Source organism: Procambarus clarkii, chromosome 60 (genome assembly GCF_040958095.1).
Source record: "Procambarus clarkii isolate CNS0578487 chromosome 60, FALCON_Pclarkii_2.0, whole genome shotgun sequence".
Classification (NCBI taxonomy): domain Eukaryota; kingdom Metazoa; phylum Arthropoda; class Malacostraca; order Decapoda; family Cambaridae; genus Procambarus; species Procambarus clarkii.
Window position 1 is genome coordinate 7240136 of NC_091209.1, and position 19453 is coordinate 7259588.

Consider the following 19453-nt stretch of genomic DNA (forward strand, 5'->3'; position numbering starts at 1 on the left):
GGGTAGGGGGACATTCCCTTGGTCTGGGAGGGGTAGGGGACCTTTCCCTTGGTCTGGGAGGGGTAGGGGGACCTTTCCCTTGGTCTGGGAGGGGTAGGGGGACATTCCCTTGGTCTGGGAGGGGTAGGGGACCTTTCCCTTGGTCTGGGAGGGGTAGGGGGACATTCCCTTGGTCTGGGAGGGGTAGGGGGACATTCCCTTGGTCTGGGAGGGGTAGGTGGACATTCCCTTGGTCTGGGAGGGGTAGGGTGACCTTCCCTTGGTCTGGGAGGGGTAGGGGACCTTTCCCTTGGTCTGGGAGGGGTAGGGGACCTTTCCCTTGGTCTGGGAGGGGTAGGGGACCTTTCCCTTGGTCTGGGAGGGGTAGGGGGACATTCCCTTGGTCTGGGAGGGGTAGGGGGACATTCCCTTGGTCTGGGAGGGGTAGAGGACCTTTCCCTTGGTCTGGGAGGGGTAGGGGGACATTCCCTTGGTCTGGGAGGGGTAGGGGGACATTCCCTTGGTCTGGGAGGGGTAGGGGGACATTCCATTGGTCTGGGAGGGGTAGGGGGACATTCCATTGGTCTGGGAGGGGTAGGGGACCTTTCCCTTGGTCTGGGAGGGGTATGGGGACATTCCCTTGGTCTGGGAGGGGTAGGGGACCTTTCCCTTGGTCTGGGAGGGGTATGGGGACATTCCCTTGGTCTGGGAGGGGTAGGGGACCTTTCCCTTGGTCTGGGAGGGGTATGGGGACATTCCCTTGGTCTGAGAGGGGTAGGGGGACCTTTCCCTTGGTCTGGGAGGGGTAGGGGGACATTCCCTTGGTCTGGGAGGGGTATGGGGACATTCCCTTGGTCTGGGAGGGGTAGGGGACCTTTCCCTTGGTCTGGGAGGGGTAGGGGGACATTCCCTTGGTCTGGGAGGGGTAGGGGGACATTCCCTTGGTCTGGGAGGGGTAGGGGACCTTTCCCTTGGTCTGGGAGGGGTAGGGGGACATTCCCTTGGTCTGGGAGGGGTAGGGGGACATTCCCTTGGTCTGGGAGGGGTAGGGGGACATTCCATTGGTCTGGGAGGGGTAGGGGACCTTTCCCTTGGTCTGGGAGGGGTATGGGGACATTCCCTTGGTCTGGGAGGGGTAGGGGACCTTTCCCTTGGTCTGGGAGGGGTATGGGGACATTCCCTTGGTCTGGGAGGGGTAGGGGACCTTTCCCTTGGTCTGGGAGGGGTATGGGGACATTCCCTTGGTCTGAGAGGGGTAGGGGGACCTTTCCCTTGGTCTGGGAGGGGTAGGGGGACATTCCCTTGGTCTGGGAGGGGTAGGGGGACATTCCCTTGGTCTGGGAGGGGTAGGGGACCTTTTCCTTGGTCTGGTAGGGGTAGGGGGACCTTCCCTTGGTCTGGGAGGGGTAGGGGGACCTTTCCTTGGTCTGGGAGGGGTAGGGGGACCTTTCCCTTGGTCTGGGAGGGGTAGGGGGACCTTCCCTTGGTCTGGGAGGGGTAGGGTGACCTTCCCTTGGTCTGGGAGGGGTAGGGTGACCTTCCCTTGGTCTGGGAGGGGTAGGGAGACCTTCCCCTTGGTCTGTGAGGGGTAGGGGGGCTTCCCTTGGTCTGGGAGGGGTAGGGGGACCTTCCCTTGGTCTGGGAAGGGTAGGGGGACCTTCCCTTGGTCTGGTAGGGGTAGGGGGACCTTCCCTTGGTCTGGGAGGGGTAGGGGGACCTTCCCTTGGTCTGGGAGGGGTAGGGGACCTTTTCCTTGGTCTGGGAGGGGTAGGGGGACATTCCCTTGGTCTGGGAGGGGTAGGGGGACATTCCCTTGGTCTGGGAGGGATAGGGGGACATTCCCTTGGTCTGGGAGGGGTAGGGTGACCTTCCCTTGGTCTGGGAGGGTTAGGGGGACATTCCCTTGGTCTGGGAGGGGTAGGGTGACCTTCCCTTGGTCTGGGAGGGGTAGGGTGACCTTTCCCTTGGTCTGGGAGGGGTAGGGGGACCTTTCTCTTGGTCTGGGAGGGGTAGGGGGACCTTCCCTTGGTCTGAGAGGGGTAGGGGGACCTTTCCCTTGGTCTGGGAGGGGTAGGGGGACCTTTCCTTGGTCTGGGAGGGATGGGTGACCTTTCCTTGGTCTGGGAGGGATGGGTGATCTTCCTTTGGTCTGGGAGGGGTAGGGGGACCTTCCCTTGGTCTGGGAGGGGTGGGGTGACCTTCCCTTGGTCTGGGAGGGGTAGGGTGACCTTCCCTTGGTCTGGGAGGGGTAGGGGGACCTTTCATTGGTCTGGGAGTGGTAGGGTGACCTTTCCTTGGTCTGGGAGGGATGGGTGACCTTTCCTTGGTCTGGGAGGGATGAGTGATCTTCCTTTGGGCTGGGAGGGGTGGGGGGACCTTCCCTTGGTCTGGGAGGGGTGGGGTGACCTTCCCTTGGTCTGGGAGGGGTGGGGTGACCTTCCTTTGGTCTGGGAGGGGTAGGGGTACCTTCCATTGGTCTGGGAGGGGTAGGGGGACCTTTCCTTGGTCTGGGAGGGGTAGGGTGACCTTCTCCTGGTCTGGGAGGGGTAGGGTGACCTCCTGGTCTGGGAGGGGTAGGGGGACCTTTCCTTGGTCTGGGAGGGGTAGGGGGACCTTCTCTTGGTCTGGGAGGGGTAGGGGGACCTTCCCTGGGTCTGGGAGTGGTAGGGTGACCTTCCCTTGGTCTGGGAGGGGTGGGGGGACCTTCTCTTGGTCTGGGAGGGGTAGGGGGACGTTCCCCTGGTCTGGGAGGGGTGGGGGACCTTCTCTTGGTCTGGGAGGGGTAGGGGGACCTTCCCTTGGTCTGGGAGGGGTAGGGGGACCTTTCCTTGGTCTGGGAGGGGTAGGGGGACCTTTCCTTGGTCTGGGGGGGTAGGAGGGCCTTTCCTTGGTCTGGGAGGGATGGGTGACCTTTCCTTGGTCTGGGAGGGGTGGGTGACCTTTCCTTGGTCTGGGAGGGATGGGTGACCTTTCCTTGGTCTGCGAGGGATGGGTGACCTTCCTCTGGTCTGGGAGGGGTAGGGGGACCTTCCCTTGGTCTGGGAGGGGTAGGGGGACCTTCGCTTGGTCTGGGAGGGGTAGGGGCACCTTTCTTTGGTCTGGGAGGGGTAGGGGCACCTTTCTTTGGTCTGGGAGGGGTAGGGGAACCTTCCCTTGGTCTGGGAGGGGTAGGGGGACCTTCCCTTGGTCTGGGAGGGGTAGGGTGGACCTTCCCTTGGTCTGGGAGGGGTAGGGGGACCTTTCCTTGGTCTGGGAGGAGTAGGGGGACCTTCCCTTGGTCTGGTAGGGGTAGGGGGACCTTCCCTTGGTCTGGGAGGGGTAGGGGGACCTTTCCTTGGTCTGGGAGGGGTAGGGGGACCTTTCCCTTGGTCTGGGAGGGGTAGGGGGACCTTCCCTTGGTCTGGGAGGGGTAGGGTGACCTTCCCTTGGTCTGGGAGGGGTAGGGTGACCTTCCCTTGGTCTGGGAGGGGTAGGGAGACCTTCCCCTTGGTCTGGGAGGGGTAGGGGGGCTTCCCTTGGTCTGGGAGGGGTAGGGGGACCTTCCCTTGGTCTGGGAGGGGTTGGGGGACCTTTCCTTGGTCTGGCAGGGGTAGGGGGACCTTCCCTTGGTCTGGGAGGGGTAGGGGGACCTTCCCTTGGTCTGGTAGGGGTAGGGGGACCTTCCCTTTGTCTGGGAGGGGTAGGGTGACCTTCCCTTGGTCTGGGAGGGGTAGGGTGACCTTCCCTTGGTCTGGGAGGGGTAGGGGGACCTTCCCCTTGGTCTGGGAGGGGTAGGGGGGCTTCCCTTGGTCTGGGAGGGGTAGGGGGACCTTCCCTGGGTCTGGGAGGGGTAGGGGGACCTTTCCTTGGTCTGGCAGGGGTAGGGGGACCTTCCCTTGGTCTGGCAGGGGTAGGGGGACCTTCCCTTGGTCTGGGAAGGGTAGGGGGACCTTCCCTTGGTCTGGGAGGGGTAGGGGGACCTTCCCTTGGTCTGGGAAGGGTAGGGGGACCTTCCCTTGGTCTGGGAGGGGTAGGGGGACCTTCCCTTGGTCTGGGAAGGGTAGGGGGACCTTCCCTTGGTCTGGGAAGGGTAGGGGGACCTTCCCTTGGTCTGGGAGGGGTAGGGGGACCTTCCCTTGGTCTGGGAGGGGTAGGGGGACCTTCCCTTGGTCTGGGAAGGGTAGGGGGACCTTCCCTTGGTCTGGGAAGGGTAGGGGGACCTTCCCTTGGTCTGGGAAGGGTAATTATGTAGTTCTCAATCCATTCTCGTGTACATATTTCCTCCCTGAGGATAGGCTGGTATTGCCAGCATATTTGCCATCTTCTAGTTGTTGGGCATCTCCCCCCTTCCCCAGTAAATCATTAATGATCGTTGCTAAATGTATACTAAAGGATCCTGGAGCTATTTTCCACACCCAAGAGCTCTAGTTTTATTTATTTATTTATTTATTTATTAATTTATTTATGTTACCCCTATATTTAGCGGTTTCTTCTTAACCTCCTCTTTAAGCACTGTACCGGCTCAGCCATGAATTCTCCATGGTAGATGGTGTTTTGTTCCATGGTAGATGGTATTTTGTTCCATGGTAGATGGTGTTTTGTTCCATGGTAGATGGTATTTTGTTCCATGGTAGATGGTATTTTGTTCCAAGGTAGATGATGTTTTGTTCCATGGTAGGTGGTATTTTGTTCCATGGTAGAGGGTGTTTTGTTCCATGGTAGATGGTGTTTTGTTCCATGGTAGATGGTGTTTTGTTCCATGGTAGATGTTTTGTTCCATGGTAGATGGTATTTTGTTCCATGGTAGATGGTGTTTTGTTCCATGGTAGATGGTGTTTTGTTCCATGGTAGATGGTGTTTTGTTCCATGGTAGATAGTGTTTTGTTCCATGGTAGATGGTGTTTTGTTCCATGGTAGATGGTGTTTTGTTCCATGGTAGATGGTGTTTTGTTCCATGGTAGATGGTATTTTGTTCCATGGTAGATGGTATTTTGTTCCATGGTAGATGGTATTTTGTTCCATGGTAGATGGTATTTTGTTCCATGGTAGATGGTGTTTTGTTCCATGGTAGATGGTGTTTTGTTCCATGGTAGATGATGTTTTGTTCCATGGTAGATGGTGTTTTGTTCCATGGTAGATGATGTTTTGTTCCATGGTAGAGGGTGTTTTGTTCCATGGTAGATGGTGTTTTGTTCCATGGTAGATGGTGTTTTGTTCCATGGTAGATGTTTTGTTCCAAGGTAGATGGTGTTTTGTTCCATGGTAGATGGTGTTTTGTTCCATGGTAGATGGTGTTTTGTTCCATGGTAGATGGTGTTTTGTTCCATGGTAGATGATGTTTTGTTCCATGGTAGAGGGTGTTTTGTTCCATGGTAGATGGTGTTTTGTTCCATGGTAGATGGTGTTTTGTTCCATGGTAGGTGGTATTTTGTTCCATGGTAGAGGGTGTTTTGTTCCATGGTAGATGGTGTTTTGTTCCATGGTAGATGGTGTTTTGTTCCATGGTAGGTGGTATTTTGTTCCATGGTAGATGTTTTGTTCCAAGGTAGATGGTGTTTTGTTCCATGGTAGATGGTGTTTTGTTCCATGGTAGATGGTATTTTGTTCCATGGTAGATGGTGTTTTGTTCCATGGTAGATGTTTTGTTCCAAGGTAGATGGTGTTTTGTTCCATGGTAGATGGTGTTTTGTTCCATGGTAGGTGGTATTTTGTTCCATGGTAGATGGTGTTTTGTTCCATGGTAGATGGTATTTTGTTCCATGGTAGATGGTGTTTTGTTCCATGGTAGATGGTGTTTTGTTCCATGGTAGATGGTGTTTTGTTCCAAGGTAGATGGTATTTTGTTCCAAGATAGATGGTATTTTGTTACATGGTAGATGGTATTTTGTTCCAAGGTAGATGGTATTTTGTTCCATGGTAGATGGTATTTTGTTCCAAGGTAGATGGTATTTTGTTCCATGGTAGATGGTATTTTGTTCCAAGGTAGATGGTAGTTTGTTCCATGGTAGATGGTATTTTGTTCCATGGTAGATGGTATTTTCCATGGTAGATGGTATTTTATTCCATGGTAGACTGTATTTTGTTCCAAGGTAGATGGTAGTTTGTTCCATGGTAGATGGCATTTTGTTCCATGGTAGATGGTATTTTCCATGGTAGATGGTATTTTGTTCCATGGTAGACGGTATTTTGTTCCATGGTAGACGGTATTTTGTTCCATGGTAGACGGTATTTTGTTCCATGGTAGATGGTGTTTTGTTCCATGGTAGACTGTATTTTGTTCCAAGGTAGATGGTAGTTTGTTCCATGGTAGATGGTATTTTGTTCCATGGAAGATGGTATTTTCCATGGTAGATGGTATTTTATTCCATGGTAGACTGTATTTTGTTCCATGGTAGACGGTATTTTGTTCCATGGTAGACGGTATTTAGTTTTTCATATTAGATGATTTTAAATTCTTCAAAAAATTGCTTGCAATATCTGGTCACTTGATCCTTCCTTCTCATTGTAATTCTCTTATGACCTTTGCAATGTAAGTTTGGATGCAATGTTATTTCATAGTTCTTTCTGATAGACATTGTATCTATTTGTGTCTTATTCTTTTGCATCTATTGCGATTCTCTTCTATCCTCTCTCTCTCTTCTACAATTCTTCCTCTCCTGCTCTTTCTTTCAATTTTGCTTCGTTGAATTGTCTATTGAGTTGATACAGTTCCTAAAGCTCAATAGATTCTTTTTTACGATATGTAATTCTTCTGAACCTTTGTGTATTCCCTTCTGATTTGTTCCATTATTTCTTGGACTAACTTTCCCCTTTAGTTCCTTTTCTCGTTTCCCCTCAGCTCTGAAACCACTTCATACATTCACGAATATTGGAACAACTCTACTGCTCTACCTAGAGTTTGCTTGTAGACTTGATTCGCATCTTGTGTTTTCTTCTAGATCCCTGTAGGACTCACCATCCTGAGAGATCGGGATAGTGGATGAACTATTGGCTAGCTGTTGAGCTACATGCAGGATAGGGTAGTTAATCCACATGCAGGATAGGGTAGTTGATCCACATGCAGGATAGGGGTAGTTAATCCACATGCAGGATAGGGTAGTTGATCCACATGCAGGATAGGGTAGTTGATCTACATGCAGGATAGGGTAGTTGATCTACATGCAGGATAGGGTAGTTAATCCACATGCAGGATAGGGTAGTTGATCCACATGCAGGATAGGGTAGTTGATCCACATGCAGGATAGGGTAGTTGATCCACATGCAGGATAGGGTAGTTGATCTACATGCAGGATAGGGGTAGTTGATCCACATGCAGGATAGGGTAGTTAATCCACATGCAGGATAGGGGTAGTTGATCCACATGCAGGATAGGGTAGTTAATCCACATGCAGGATAGGGTAGTTGATCTACATGCAGGATAGGGTAGTTGATCCACATGCAGGATAGGGTAGTTGATCTACATGCAGGATAGGGGTAGTTGATCCACATGCAGGATAGGGTAGTTAATCCACATGCAGGATAGGGTAGTTGATCCACATGCAGGATAGGGTAGTTAATCCACATGCAGGATAGGGTAGTTGATCCACATGCAGGATAGGGTAGTTGATCCACATGCAGGATAGGGTAGTTGATCCACATGCAGGATAGGGTAGTTAATCCACATGCAGGATAGGGTAGTTGATCCACATGCAGGATAGGGTAGTTAATCCACATGCAGGATAGGGTAGTTAATCCACGTGCAGGATAGGGTAGTTAATCCACGTGCAGGATAGGGTAGTAGGTCCACATGCAGGATAGGGTAGTTAATCCACGTGCAGGATAGGGTAGTTGGTCCACATGCAGGATAGGGTAGTTAATCCACGTGCAGGATAGGGTAGTTGGTCCACATGCAGGATAGGGTAGTTAATCCACGTGCAGGATAGGGTAGTTGGTCCACATGCAGGATAGGGTAGTTGATCCACATGCAGGATAGGGTAGTTAATCCACATGCAGGATAGGGTAGTTGATCTACATGCAGGATAGGGTAGTTGATCCACATGCAGGATAGGGTAGTTAATCCACGTGCAGGATAGGGTAGTTAATCCTCATGCAGGATAGGGTAGTTGATCCACATCCAGGATAGGGTAGTTGATCTACATGCAGGATAGGTAAACCTCACGCTTGTGAGTAAGCCAAAATGCTCATAATGGGGTTGAGTGATTGAAGGATAGGGTAGAGGTTGAGATAGAGGAAGAAGCTGTTAGGTAGGCAGAGTTAGAGAGGTGGAGAGTTAGTCATTACCAGGAGGAATCATCCTCACTTCTTGAAGAAGTGAGGATGAGTGTATACGTATACTTAGCTATATGTGGGGGGTACAGAGTGGAACGTGAGCTCTTGGGCTCCGCCTTTTTGGCTGCGGGGAACCTTAATACATTGGCGGCCAAACGTCACGTGGGATACGAGATCTTCAAACAAACGGTCCTGGCCGGCGGCTGCCGAAGATGCGAGGCTCGTTCAAAGGGGGGGCAGGACGGAACGTTTGGGCACTCTTTCCTGTGGCCTGATGATCTTCACTACACATGTCACTGTAGCCACACTGTCACTGTAGCCACACTGTCACTGTAGCCACACTGTCACTGTAGCCACACTGTCACTGTAGCCACACTGTCACTGTAGCCACACTGTCACTGTAGCCATCTTCACTACACATGTCACTGTAGCCATCTACACTACACATGTCACTGTAGCCATCTACACTACACACTGTCATCGTTATTACTGCATCACTACAACATCTACACCATCACCATCATCCTCCTCCTCACCATCTTCTCTCTATATCGCCGCCAATATTCTCCTTCACCATCTCCCTCACTCTCCACCATTGGTCACCTTCTTTAACCCTTCACCATCAGCTTTGACCTTCACCATCAACCTTGCCCTTCACCATCAACCTTGCCCTTCACCATCAACCTTGCCCTTCACCATCAACCTTGCACTTCACCATCAACCTTGCCCCTTCACCATCAGCCTTGCCCTTCACCATCAACCTTGCCCTTCACCATCAACCTTGCCCTTCACCATCAACCTTGCCCTTCACCACCAACCTTGCCCCTCACCATCAACCTTGCCCTTCACCATCAACCTTGCCCCTCACCACCAACCTTGCCCCTCACCATCAACCTTGCCCCTCACCACCTTCCCTTCATCGTCTAACATCCGGTCTCATAATAAATATAAACTGTCATTTAGTCATCTTGTCTTTAGCTAGAAGGGTAGGGAAGGGAATTATCAGGGGAAAGTGTGATGATAGTGAGTGATGATGACAATAAAGTGTGAAGATAAATGGCTAAGCTGAAGATAGTGTGTAGTGAAGATGCGGAGTCCGGCACCCGAGCAACGCCGGGTACCATCTCCATAGGCAAGCTATTTAATCTACATAAATACATACATAGACTTACATATATACATGCACACAATGATCACACACACACACACACACACACACACACACACACACACACACACACACACACACACACACACACACACACACACACACACACAGTCCTCGCCATGGGTACTGAAAGAGTGTGCAGAGGCACTTTGCTTGCCACTCTCCATAGTGTATAGTAAGTCACTGGAGACGGGAGACCTACCAGAAATATGGAAGACGGCGAATGTGGTCCCAAGGAAGGGAGCCGGTCGGCCGAGCGGACAGCACGCTGGACTTGTGATCCTGTGGTCCTGGGTTCGATCCCAGGCGCCGGCGAGAAACATTGGGCAGAGTTTCTTTCACCCTATGCCCTGTTACCTAGCAGTAAAATAGGTACCTGGGTGTTAGTCAGCTGTCACGGGCTGCTTCCTGGGGGTGGAGGCCTGGTCGAGGACCGGGCCGCGGGGACACTAAAAAGCCCCGAAATCATCTCAAGATAACCTCAAGAAGATAACCAATATACAAAAAGGGCGACAGGCAAGAGGCACTGAACAACAGGCCAGTGTCCTTGACTTGTATACCATGCAAGGTGATGGAGAAGATCGTGAGGAAACACCTGGTAGCACATCTGGAGAGAAGAGACTTCGTGACAAATCGACAACATGGGTTCAGGGAGGGTAAATTTTGCCTGACTGGCTTAATAGAATTCTATGACCAGGTAACACAAATTAAGCAAGAAAGAGAGGGCTGGGCGGACTGCATTTTCTTGGATTGCCGGAAAGCCTTTGACACAGTACCGCATAAGAGGCTGGTACATAAGCTGGAGAGACAGGCAGGTGTAGCTGGTAAGGTGCTCCAGTGGATAAGGGAGTACCTAAGCAATAGGAAGCAGAGAGTTACGGTGAGGGGTGAGACCTCCGATTGGCGTGAAGTCACCAGTGGAGTCCCACAAGGCTCTGTAATCGGTCCTATCTTGTTTCTGATATTTGTAAATGATCTCCCGGAGGGTATAGATTCATTTCTCTCAATGTTTGCGGACGATGCCAAAATTATGAGAAGGATTAAGACAGAAGAGGACTGTTTGAGGCTTCAAGAAGACCTAGACAAACTGCAGGAATGGTCGAACAAGTGGTTGTTAGAGTTTAACCAAACCAAATGTAATATAATGAAGATAGGTGAAGGGAGCAGGAGACCAAATACAAGGTATCATCTGGGAGATGAAATTCTTCAGGAGTCAGAGAAAGAAAAAGACTTGGGAGTTGATATCACGCCAGACCTGTCTCCTGCAGCACATATCAAGAGGATAACATCAGCGGCATATGCCAGGCTGGCCAACATACGAACGGCATTCAGAAATTTGTGTAAAGAATCATTCAGAACTTTGTATACCACATATGTCAGGCCAATCCTGGAGTATGCAGCCCCAGCATGGAGTCCATATCTAGTCAAGGATAAGACTAAACTCTAATAGGTTCAAAGATTTGCCACCAGACTAGTACCCGAGCTGAGAGGTATGAGCTACGAGGAGAGACTACGGAAATTAAACCTCACTTCGCTGGAAGACAGAAGAGTTAGGGGGGGACATGGTCACCACATTCAAGATTCTCAAGGGAATTGATAGGGTAGATAAAGACAGGCTGTTTAACACAAGGGGCACACGCACTAGGGGACACAGGTGGAAACTGAGTGCCCAAATGAGCCACAGAGATATTAGAAAGAACTTTTTTAGTGTCAGAGTGGTTGACAAATGGAATGCATTAGGCAGTGATGTAGTGGAGGCTGACTCCATACACAGTTTCAAGTGTAGATATGATAGAGGCCAATAGGCTCAGGAATCTGTACACCTGTTGATTGACGGTTGAGAGGCGGGACCAAAGAGCCAGAGCTCAGCCCCCACAAGCACAACTAGGTGAGTACAGTGGCTGAGTGGACAGCAGGTAGGGGTGGGGGCCGGTGGCTGAGTGGACAGCACGCTTTACACGTAGTCATGTCGACCGGGGTACGATGTTCGGCGCCGGCACAATCAAATGGACAGAGTTTTTCACCCTGATGCCCCTGTTACCTAACAGTAAATAGGTACCTGTGAGTTAGACAGCTGTTACGGGCTGCTTCCTGGGGATGATTGACAGTTGAGAGGCGGGCAGAAAGAGCAGAGCTCAACTTCCGCAAGCATAACTAGGTGAATACAACTAGGTGAATACAACTAGGTGAATACAACTAGGTGAATACACACACACACACAATAATAAGACTACTTAACAGTTGAAAATAAAAGATATTGACTGTATAAATATAAATAAATCATAAATAATATTCCCTTCGAAGATAATAACAAGAAATAGAGGATAAAAGGCTGAGAGGGTGAGAGGAGCAGTGTCCGTGGCGGCGTCCTCCGTTGTCTCAGTAAAGAGGGAAGGTTACCGGACGACGCAGTACTAGTTCCTTTAGTAACTGTAGGGGGAAGTACTGGTGGAGTCTCCTCTTAGTCTGTTACATTACAGACGTCACCATGAGTCGGAGGGCCTGGCTGTAGGTCGGTGCTGGCTGGTCCTGGTCGCCCATCTCCAGCACCACATCCTTACTTCCGGCACTGGTGTCTGTGGTGGTGTCCGTGCGGGTAGGAGGTTCCACTTGTCCGGTGGTGTCAGGTCCAGACTCCACGTCGGTGGGGTCGGAGGAGGTCCCACGGTGTCTCCTGCTGCAGTAACTGTAGATGGACGTGAGACTTGCCACCCAAAGCCGTATTACTTTGAAAGCATATAGCCAAAATGCTGTACTGTGACTAATGCCTTGGAAATCGTATACGGGTGTGCCGCCACTGGCTTCTATTATAAGCTATATTTATATATAATATATAAATTACAGTGCTGACTGGGAGTGATTGTCACCCCAGATGACGGCATACAAGCCCCAGACTCCAATCACAAGAAAATAGAACCAAAACTTAACAATAAAAAAACTCAAAAGCCAAAACACAAATAATGATCCAAATATAAACCCATAACTGACCAGGTCTGTCAAAATGGCGTCCCAATCCTCTTCACTGATTGCTTTATATAGAAAACCTTCCCAACTGAGTTTTTCATCACTCTACAGGAGACTTTCCCAATCCGTGCTCGAGATATTCACGTTCGTCAAGACCTCCTCAATATTGGAAAGATTTTCCCAATCCGTGCTCGAGATATTCACGTTCGTCAAGACCTCCTCAATACTAGTAAGATTTTCCCAATCCGTGCTCGAGATATTCACGTTCGTCAAGACCTCCTCAATACTAGTAAGATTTTCCCAATCCGTGGTCGACATATTCACGTACTTCAGGACCTCCTCAATATTAGTGAGAATTTCCGTACTGTTGAAGAAACTCTCCCTGAAGTCTGAGAGGTCGTATATCGCGTAGAACAAAGAGCCGAAGTCCACCACAAGTTGAAGGAGGAACACCACCTCTCCGATCCACACATACCAACGCTTCCCTTCAAACATCTTCATAAACTAGCTTAACCAAACTCTGAAAATTACTAAAACAAATCCTTGTAGTAAATAATTGTACCAAACTATCGTTGCTGTTCCCCTGATCTCGTCCACATATCATACATGAAAATAATATAGTCAGGTAGGAATATGTACACTGCAGGGGTCGTAATATAGCCGACTTAGAACTTGATGAACTTTAAAGTGTGTGAACTTTGATGTGTGTTGTGGTTAAGTTATATATCTTGAGCCAAGTTATTGTGACTCCTCGTCTTGCTGTCGTGTGGGGGAACCTTTGTTTATTGTGTTGAGAACAGCTTAAGCTGCAGGGAAAGATAGAATAAGTGTCGAGTAAGATTAAGCTGCCGGAGATAAACGTACAGAAGAAGATAAGAGAATTGGAGAGGAATGTGATACCAAGAGGAGTGGGCAACGGAGTTGACTAGAGAATAATGAGTGCGGGTATTTACTAGGAAAGAATGAGTATTTCGAGGGTGAAGACACACTCATTCACTCACAAGGAGGTTGTGGCCACAATTAAGGTACTCACCTAGTTGTGCTTGCGGGGATTGAGCTCTGGCTCTTTGGTCCCGCCTCTCAACCGTCAATCAACAGGTGTACAGGTTCCTGAGCCTATTGGGCTCTTATCATATCTACACTTGAAACTGTGTATGGAGTCAGCCTCCACCACATTACTTCCTAATGCATTCCATTTGTCAACCACTCTGACACTAAAAAAGTTCTTTCTAATATCTCTGTGGTTCATTTGGGCACTCGGTTTCCACCTGTGTCCCGTAGTGCGTGTGCCCCTTTGTTAAATAGCCTGTCTCTATCAACCCTGTCGATTCGCCTTTCGGTACGCCAGCCCTTTGTTTCCCAGTTCTTTATTGAGGGTGATAATTCCTAGCTCAATCAGGTACTCAAAGCTCAGTACACTATGATCACTTATTCCCAAGGGGGCTTCCAACTTAACTTCCCTTATATCCGACTCATTTAGGGTAAATATCAGATCAAGCAAGGCTGGTTCATCCCCTCCTCTCGTTCTTGTCGGTCCCTTGACGTGTTGACTTAGAAAGTTTCTTGTTGCCACATCCAGCAGCTTAGCTCTCCATGTGTCTGGGCCTCCATGTGGGTCTCTGTTTCCCCAATCTATCTTTCCATGGTTGAAGTCTCTCATGATTAGTAGCCTGGATCCGTTCCTGCTAGCAACAGAAGCTGCTCTCTCTATTATATTGATGGTGGCCAAGTTGTTTCTATCATATTCCTGTCTGAGTCTTCTGACATTCGGTGGGGGGTTATATATGACTACTACTATGATTTTCTGTCCTCCAGTTGCTATGGTGCCTGATATGTAGTCACTGAAACCTTCACAGTTCTGAATTACCATCTCTTTGAAACTCCAACCTTCTCTTAGTAGCAAAGCTACACCACTTCTTCCTCTCCCTTCTCTCTCTTTCCTCACTACATAGTAGCCCTGTGGAAACACTGTGTTTGTTATGGTGTTTGTTAGCTTTGTTTCTGTGAGTGCTATTATGTCTGGGTTTTCTTCTAGTGCCCATTCTCTGAGTTCACTTGTTTTATTTGTAATCCCATCTACGTTAGTGTACATTGCCTTGAAGCTCACTTTCTTCAGTTCATTTTCTTGTCCCTTTCTTGGCGAGCATTCTGCTGGCGTGGGAAGCTTTTTCGTGGGTGAGAAGAACTGTGAGGTGGTTTGCAGGGTCTCAGAGAAGTTTGGGGTGGGGGGTGGGGGTTTCAGGGAAGGGGGGGCAGGTAGGGTGTGGGTTAAGGAGATAGGGGGGACATGGAGGATACGGGGTGAGGGGGGAGGAGGGATAGGGAGGGTATGGGATGAAGGGGGAGGGGTGACAGGGGGGGAAAGGTGGGAGGGGGGACATGATGGGAATGGGGATGGGGTGTCAGAATCAGAATGGGGTGGGGGGGGAGGGAGGGTTCGGTGGGGGCAGGAAGGGTGAGGGGAAGGGAGGGTTTCTATGCAGAGGGGGGTGGTGGGGTTGCCCTCCCCTCTGGTGTTGCTGGGATGCTGGTTTTGGGTTCGCCTCTTGTCTCTGGGACTGTTGTGTTGGGGGCTGTGATTTCCTGGTTTGCTCCTCTCTCCCTGCGCTTCCTCCTTGCCTCTGCTGCCCTGGCTCTCTCCTCCTTCGTCCTGTCCTTCTGCAGGAATACTTTCTTGTATCCCTCCACATGCTGCAGTCGACTCTTCCTTTCGAGAATGTCCTCCTTCGTGGTTTCGTTTGTAAACACCACCTTTACAAGTCGGTTTCTGTCCTTGTTGTACCAGCCCAACCTGAAAACCTTCTCAATGTTTCGTTCAACCCCTTTCATCTGTAACCCCTTCAGTAGCCCCTGTACTGCCTCTCTATCCTTGCTATTCCATTCTTGCCTGTTGGATCCTTCCTGTTCTTTGATGCCTACGACTACCACTGATCTTTTTCTCTCCAGCAGCTGAGTGGTGCACCTTGCTGCTTCCTGTGAGGTGGCTGCTTGCATGGCTACCTCCCTCACTGTGTCCATAGCTTCTGAGCTCTTTTTCAGTATGTCCGCAAATGTTTCAGGTACAGAGGCATTTCCTTCCAATGTAACATTCCCACCTTCCCTTTGGATGATAATCTGATGCTCGGTCTCTTTATTTTTCTCTGTGAGGGATTTAATCTCCTCCCTTGCTGATGTCAGCTCACTTTGCAGGTTGTTAATTGTAATCCTCATTTCCTGCATCTCCCTCCTGAATTCCTCCAGAACTTGGTTTAACATGTCCCTCGTTTGGTCACTCTGGCTGTTCCCTGTGTCCCTGTTGCGTCCACCTGCCATTTTGCCCTTGTCAAGAGAGAGAGAGCAAGAATAGTCCTAGTGTGAGTGGGTGTTGTGGGGGTGGGGGGGGGGGTGTGGGGAGTGTTTTGGGAGAGTGGAAGTGGTGGGGGGGGGGGGGTGAATGACTGTTGGAGTGTGGTGGTGTGAGTGACTTTTGGAGTGTGGTGGTGTGAGTGCTGGTGTGAGTGACTGTTGGAGTGTGGTGGTGTCTGTCTGTCCCAGACAGACGCTGTATAATGTGAATGTTATCATGAATGATCCAGTAATATTTGTGAATGATTGTCAGTTAATAAACCTTTAACTTTCTCTGTCTACATTAATGAGGCAGAGTGTCTCACAGTGAGGCAGAGTGTCTCACAGTGAGGCAGAGTACCTCACTGTGAGGCAGAGTGTCTCACTGTGAGGCAGAGTGTCTCACTGTGAGGCAGAGTGTCTCACTGTGAGGCAGAGTGTCTCACTGTGAGGCAGAGTGTCTCACTGTGAGGCAGAGTGTCTCACTGTGAGGCAGAGTGTCTCACTGTGAGGCACTCTGCCTCATTTATATAATATATTTACTCATTATAATCACTTACCCAGCCGCATGTCGTGAGGTATTCATACTCATGTTCCCCTCACACACTCATCATGTCCGGCCTTGCGGGTTTCTCCTCACCTTCACATTACTCATTCACTCAACATTTCCTCATCATCTCACATTACTTTCCTCCATCTTTTCCTTCTCTTGACATGTACTCCGCATGTCTCTCAATTACTTTCTCAATAGTTTGTTCCAATCATCACTTCTTTTGGTAATGACTTACTGTCTAACATCACACAAGCGTCTCAGTCTATTCAGTTCTACTGTTCTAAGGCGGGATATTTCACCTTCAAAATGTTCCATTGTGTCCCAAGCGTGCAGGTAGGAAACTCCTTCACATAGTGACGGAGGGTGTGCGAATAAGTTGGTTGACACAGTTTACATTTGGTCAGGTCTACTTCAGCAGGTAGTGAAAATTCCCAGAGATATTTAGACCCGAATCTAAGCAGAGACTCAGGGACCTGGATGGAGTAACTCAGGATTGGATGGAGTAACTCAGGATTGGATGTAGTAACTCATGATTGGATGGAGTAACTCAGGATTGGATGGAGTAACTCAGGATTGGATGGAGTAACTCAGGATTGGATGGAGTAACTCAGGATTGGATGGAGTAACTCAGGATTGGATGGAGTAACTCAGGATTGGATGGAGTAACTCAGGATTGGATGGAGTAACTCAGGATTGGATGGAGAAACTCAGGATTGGATGGAGTAACTCAGGATAGGATGGAGTAACTCAGGATTGGATGGAGTAACTCAGGATTGGATGGAGTAACTCAGGATTGGATGGAGTAACTCAGGATTGGATGGAGTAACTCAGGATTGGATGTTGTAACTCAGACTCCAAGATGTAGTTACATCTAGGAGTCTGCTGATGGTATTGGCTGATCGACAGATGTGTGGCTCCTCTTGCATGATAGTATGATGACAGGGGAAATTATTGGGTGTCGCCTCACATGTACATGATTTTGTTGACGTTCTTGGTGTACAATCGCTCCCAGACTGATTATAGGCAATTCAAGGTTATACTCAACTCCATTGAAGGCAGATTCTTTAGCTAACTCATCGGCTCTTATCATGCATTATGAGGCCAACATGAGATCAGATCCACATGAAATGAACTCTTGTTACCATCATTGATAATTTTGTTGTATCTATATCTAGCACTCCAGACACGAACATGTTTCAGCTGTGTCGTAAAAAAAGAATTGAGGGTATTTAAGGATGGGAATCACCTACAGTTAATGGGTCAAGTTTAAAGACTTGTACACATGTCAGTGACAGACGTGAAGCAAATAGGGCGAGCTGGAGAGTAGAGGCCTCACCCGTTGTCAGGACACCTGCACTTCCTGCTGCACCCGTGGGGCGGTGTAGGCAGAGAGAGCGGGAAGAGGCAGAGGTAGAGAGAGAGGGGAGGGGAAAAGGTAGAGAGAGAGAGGGGAGGGGGAGAGGTAGAGAGAGAGAGGGGAGGGGGAGAGGTAGAGAGAGAGGGAGGGGGAGAGGTAGAGAGAGAGAGAGGGAGGGAGAGGGGGGAGAGGTAGAGAGAGAGAGGGAAAGGGAGAGGTAGAGAGAGAGGGAGGGGGGAGAGGTAGAGAGAGAGAGAGGGAGGGGGGAGAGGTAGAGAGAGAGAGGGAGGGGGAGAGGTAGAGAGAGAGAGAGGGGGGAGAGGTAGAGAGAGAGAGGGAGGGGGGAGAGGTAGAGAGAGAGAGGGAGGGGGGAGAGGTAGAGAGAGAGAGGGAGGGGGGAGAGGTAGAGAGAGAGAGAGGGAGGGGGGAGAGGTAGAGAGAGAGAGGGAGGGGGAGAGGTAGAGAGAGAGGGACGGGGGAGAGGTAGAGAGAGGGGGGGGGAAGAAGGGGTGATTAGAGGGGGGAACGGGGGGTGGTATGCCCCATGGTGAATGATAGTGTCGTGTGTTCCTTATGCCGTTCTTGCCCAGCCCCGTAGCGTCCTCCACAAGGAGGCATCTCTGCTATTGGCGCTTCCTGATACACTCCATTAGGTCCCAAACCTGCTACATTAAACCCTAAACCAACCACGATGATCAGATTAGAACCTCGTTTGTGGGGGCAATATGTTTGCTGGGGCAGGAGGGGCGGGGGACCTGGTGAGTGGGGGTAGGGGGTGCATTTGGGGTGTCGAACGAGGTAAGGAGAGGACGCGACACATACGCCACCTAGATGGGCGATGGTGGAAAGGTGGCAAGAGCTGGAAAGACTTATAAACATTTTGTAAGTATATATTCTTAACATCTCATGCACTCGGGCAATGGGAGCCTCGAACCAGCGACCACCAGAGCGGTAGCCCGTTGCTCTAACCACCACTACACATAAGGGGCATAACTGGCCGACCCCTCACAGTGTTCAAGAGAGAACTGGATAAGCACCTCCAAGGGATACCTGATCAACCAGGCTGTGACTCGTACGTCAGGCTGCGAGCAGCCGCGTCCAACAGCCTGGTTGATCAGTCCGGCAACCAGGAGGCCTGGTCGACGACCGGGCCGCGGGGACGCTAAGCCCCGGAAGCACCTCAAGGTAACCTCAAGGTAACCAGGCAACTGATCACCCACAATACTCAAGTGCCACTCCCCCGAGAGGGTGCTACTTGAGTATATTCACATATATATTCAGATCTACATACTCAATATATATATATATATATATATATATATATATATATATATATATATATATATATATAAACGTTCTTGTACTGACAGTTCCAGCGACGGCGCTGGAACCAATCGTATTGGTGTTTGCCGTTCCACTGGAGACTTTCGGCGCCGTGGAGAGTTGGGGGGGCGGGGCCTGCTGCATGGGTGACAGCTTCTCCCTCGTATCAACCTACCCAGGCTTTGTGCCCTGGAGAGGTCGCTTCTAATGCTTGCTGGGAGAGTACTGAACAACTGTGGACCTCTGATGTTCAGACAGTGTTCTCTGATTGTGTCTATGGCACCTCTATTCCTCACTGGTTCTATTCTGCATTTCCTTCCGTATCTCTCTCTCTAGTATGTTGTTATTCTACTGTGCACATTTGGGACCTGGCCCTCCAGTATCTTCCATGTATATATTTGATACCTCTCTCGTCTCCTTTCCAAAGAGTACATTTTGAGAGCTTTGAGACGATCCCAATAATTTATATGTTTTATGGTGTCTATGCGTGCCGTATATGTTCTCTGTATTCCCTCTAATTCAGAGATCTCTACTGCTG

The 19453-nt window shown here is 49.9% G+C and overlaps 2 protein-coding genes across 2 annotated transcripts in view; one reads left to right on the plus strand and one right to left on the minus strand.

The window, feature by feature from the left end:
- The window catches only part of LOC123766907 (adenylate cyclase type 8), a gene marked incomplete in the record, with an annotated part of 567973 nt that overhangs the window by 288426 nt on the left and 260094 nt on the right, over nt 1–19453 (plus strand).
- On the minus strand, nt 4464–6263 carry LOC138353842 (selection and upkeep of intraepithelial T-cells protein 5-like). The gene has a single exon (XM_069307263.1). It carries the CDS (start codon nt 6261–6263, stop codon nt 4464–4466), a length of 1800 nt encoding a protein of 599 aa, XP_069163364.1.